The 1,710-nt window shown below is 51.3% G+C and overlaps 1 protein-coding gene across 1 annotated transcript; it reads left to right on the forward strand.

Annotated features, from left to right (window-relative positions):
* The first annotated feature begins 624 nt into the window (after positions 1–624).
* LOC127296859 (uncharacterized) lies at positions 625–1,450 on the forward strand. Its single transcript, XM_051327084.1, has one exon. The coding sequence runs from the start codon at positions 684–686 to the stop codon at positions 1,314–1,316; it is 633 nt and encodes a 210-aa protein (XP_051183044.1). The 5' UTR covers positions 625–683; the 3' UTR covers positions 1,317–1,450.
* The last annotated feature ends 260 nt before the right edge of the window (positions 1,451–1,710 follow it).

The following is a 1,710-nucleotide window of genomic DNA, read 5'->3' on the forward strand; positions in this document are numbered from 1 at the left end:
CTCGACAGCGACGACGAGCAGCAGTGGGCGTTAGGTTTTTTTTCATGTTTAAACTATGTAAATTATGTTTTCATGTTTAAAAAAAATGATTCGGCTAAAAAATGCGTCGTGCCGCTGGAGCCACCCCCGACGCAAACGGACGCGCGGTCGATTTCGACCATTTCGGCCGACGCAAACAGACGCGCGCGGACGCTAAAATGCGTCACGCCGCTGGAGATGCCCTTAGTTCGCTATGAGACGGACAAGCAACCAAATTATGTATTACTTACTCTATCCATAAAAAGATGTCAGATTTATCTAAATTTAGATGTAACCATACACTAAATAATGTCTAAATTTAGAAAACATGCGTTCATCTTTTTGTGGAGGTAGTGCTATATGTAGTTCTAAAAGAGGATGGATAAAATTAATAAGTGTGGTTGTTTGTGCACGAGAACTAGATTTGATAAACATTAATGTACCGAAAATTCATATGTATCCATGTTCCAAAACACCGCTTCCTCCTTAATGTAGTTCATTTAAAAATATAAGCCTTTTTAGAAATTAAACCGCATATATTTTCTTTACCCAAAATACCGTTCGTGTAAAAGGGATTTCACAATCTGAACTTCTCCGCCTGGGGAGTGTAGGCCGTCCATCTCGCGCAGATTAGAGATAAGATGTCCTCCTAGCTAGCTCTCGCCATGGAGCTGCCGCTCTCTGCGCCGCGCGCGCATGCCGCCGCTGCCTTCTCCTGCGGCTCCACTTCCATCTTCCGCCTCTATGGGGCAGCCACTTCCCGCAGCCGCGCGCTCCCGCTGCACGCCCGCAGGAACAAGAACTCCAGCAGCGACGACGGAGCGGAGCCCAAGGTCATCACCATCGGCCGGCCCGGGAAGAAGAGCAGACGGCGCGGCGACAAGAAGAAGGATCAGCAGCTTCTCCCCGTGGACCAAGAAGACTTGGCCGACGACGAGGAGGAAGAGGATGAAGAGGAGGAGAGGGACGTGGCGATCCCGGAGGTGGTGACGAACCGGATGATGCGGCGGGTGGGCGCGTCGGTGGGGCTCCCGCTGGCGCTGGGGCTGGCCTTCTTCCCGGCGTTCTACTACCTGAAGAAGGTGGCGAAGGTGGACGTGCCGAGCTTCATCCCCTACGGCCTGTCCTTCGTCTTCTTCGGGGCCGCGCTGGCCGGCGTGAGCTACGGCATCGTGTCCGCCAGCTGGGACCCCGCCAGGGAGGGCTCCCTGCTCGGCTGGAACGAGGCCCGCCGCAATTGGCCTGTGTTCTGGGAGTCATTCCGGGGAGGCTCTCCGGACCCTCCTCGCCGGCGATGATGATTGGCTGTGGTGGTAACTCGATTGATTAATCTGTATTGTTTTCCACATTTCTTCTTCTTCTCGCTGTACTTAGCTATAGATGTGTATTTCTTGGGTATAAGACAATGAGATTTTCTTCGGCTTTCTTATCAGTAAGAGCTAGCTCGGTGGTTTGCATGATTCCTGCTGGGAATTAGTTGATTGTGCTGTCTACATGCCGTATCCTGCAAATGAACAGCGTTGAATTCATGTTCCGTAGTTGGTTTGCCACTACTACAACTGAAAGACTGTAAGAGCCTCGTTTCAGAAAACTTGAGAGTGACTCAGTACACCTGCTGTTCGATTGGTGCTTGGTGCTTTGAATTAAGTGTCAGAAAATACGAACGAACGATACGCCAGGCCACCGGGCGAC

Source organism: Lolium perenne, chromosome 4, assembly GCF_019359855.2.
Source record: "Lolium perenne isolate Kyuss_39 chromosome 4, Kyuss_2.0, whole genome shotgun sequence".
Lineage (NCBI taxonomy): Eukaryota > Viridiplantae > Streptophyta > Magnoliopsida > Poales > Poaceae > Lolium > Lolium perenne.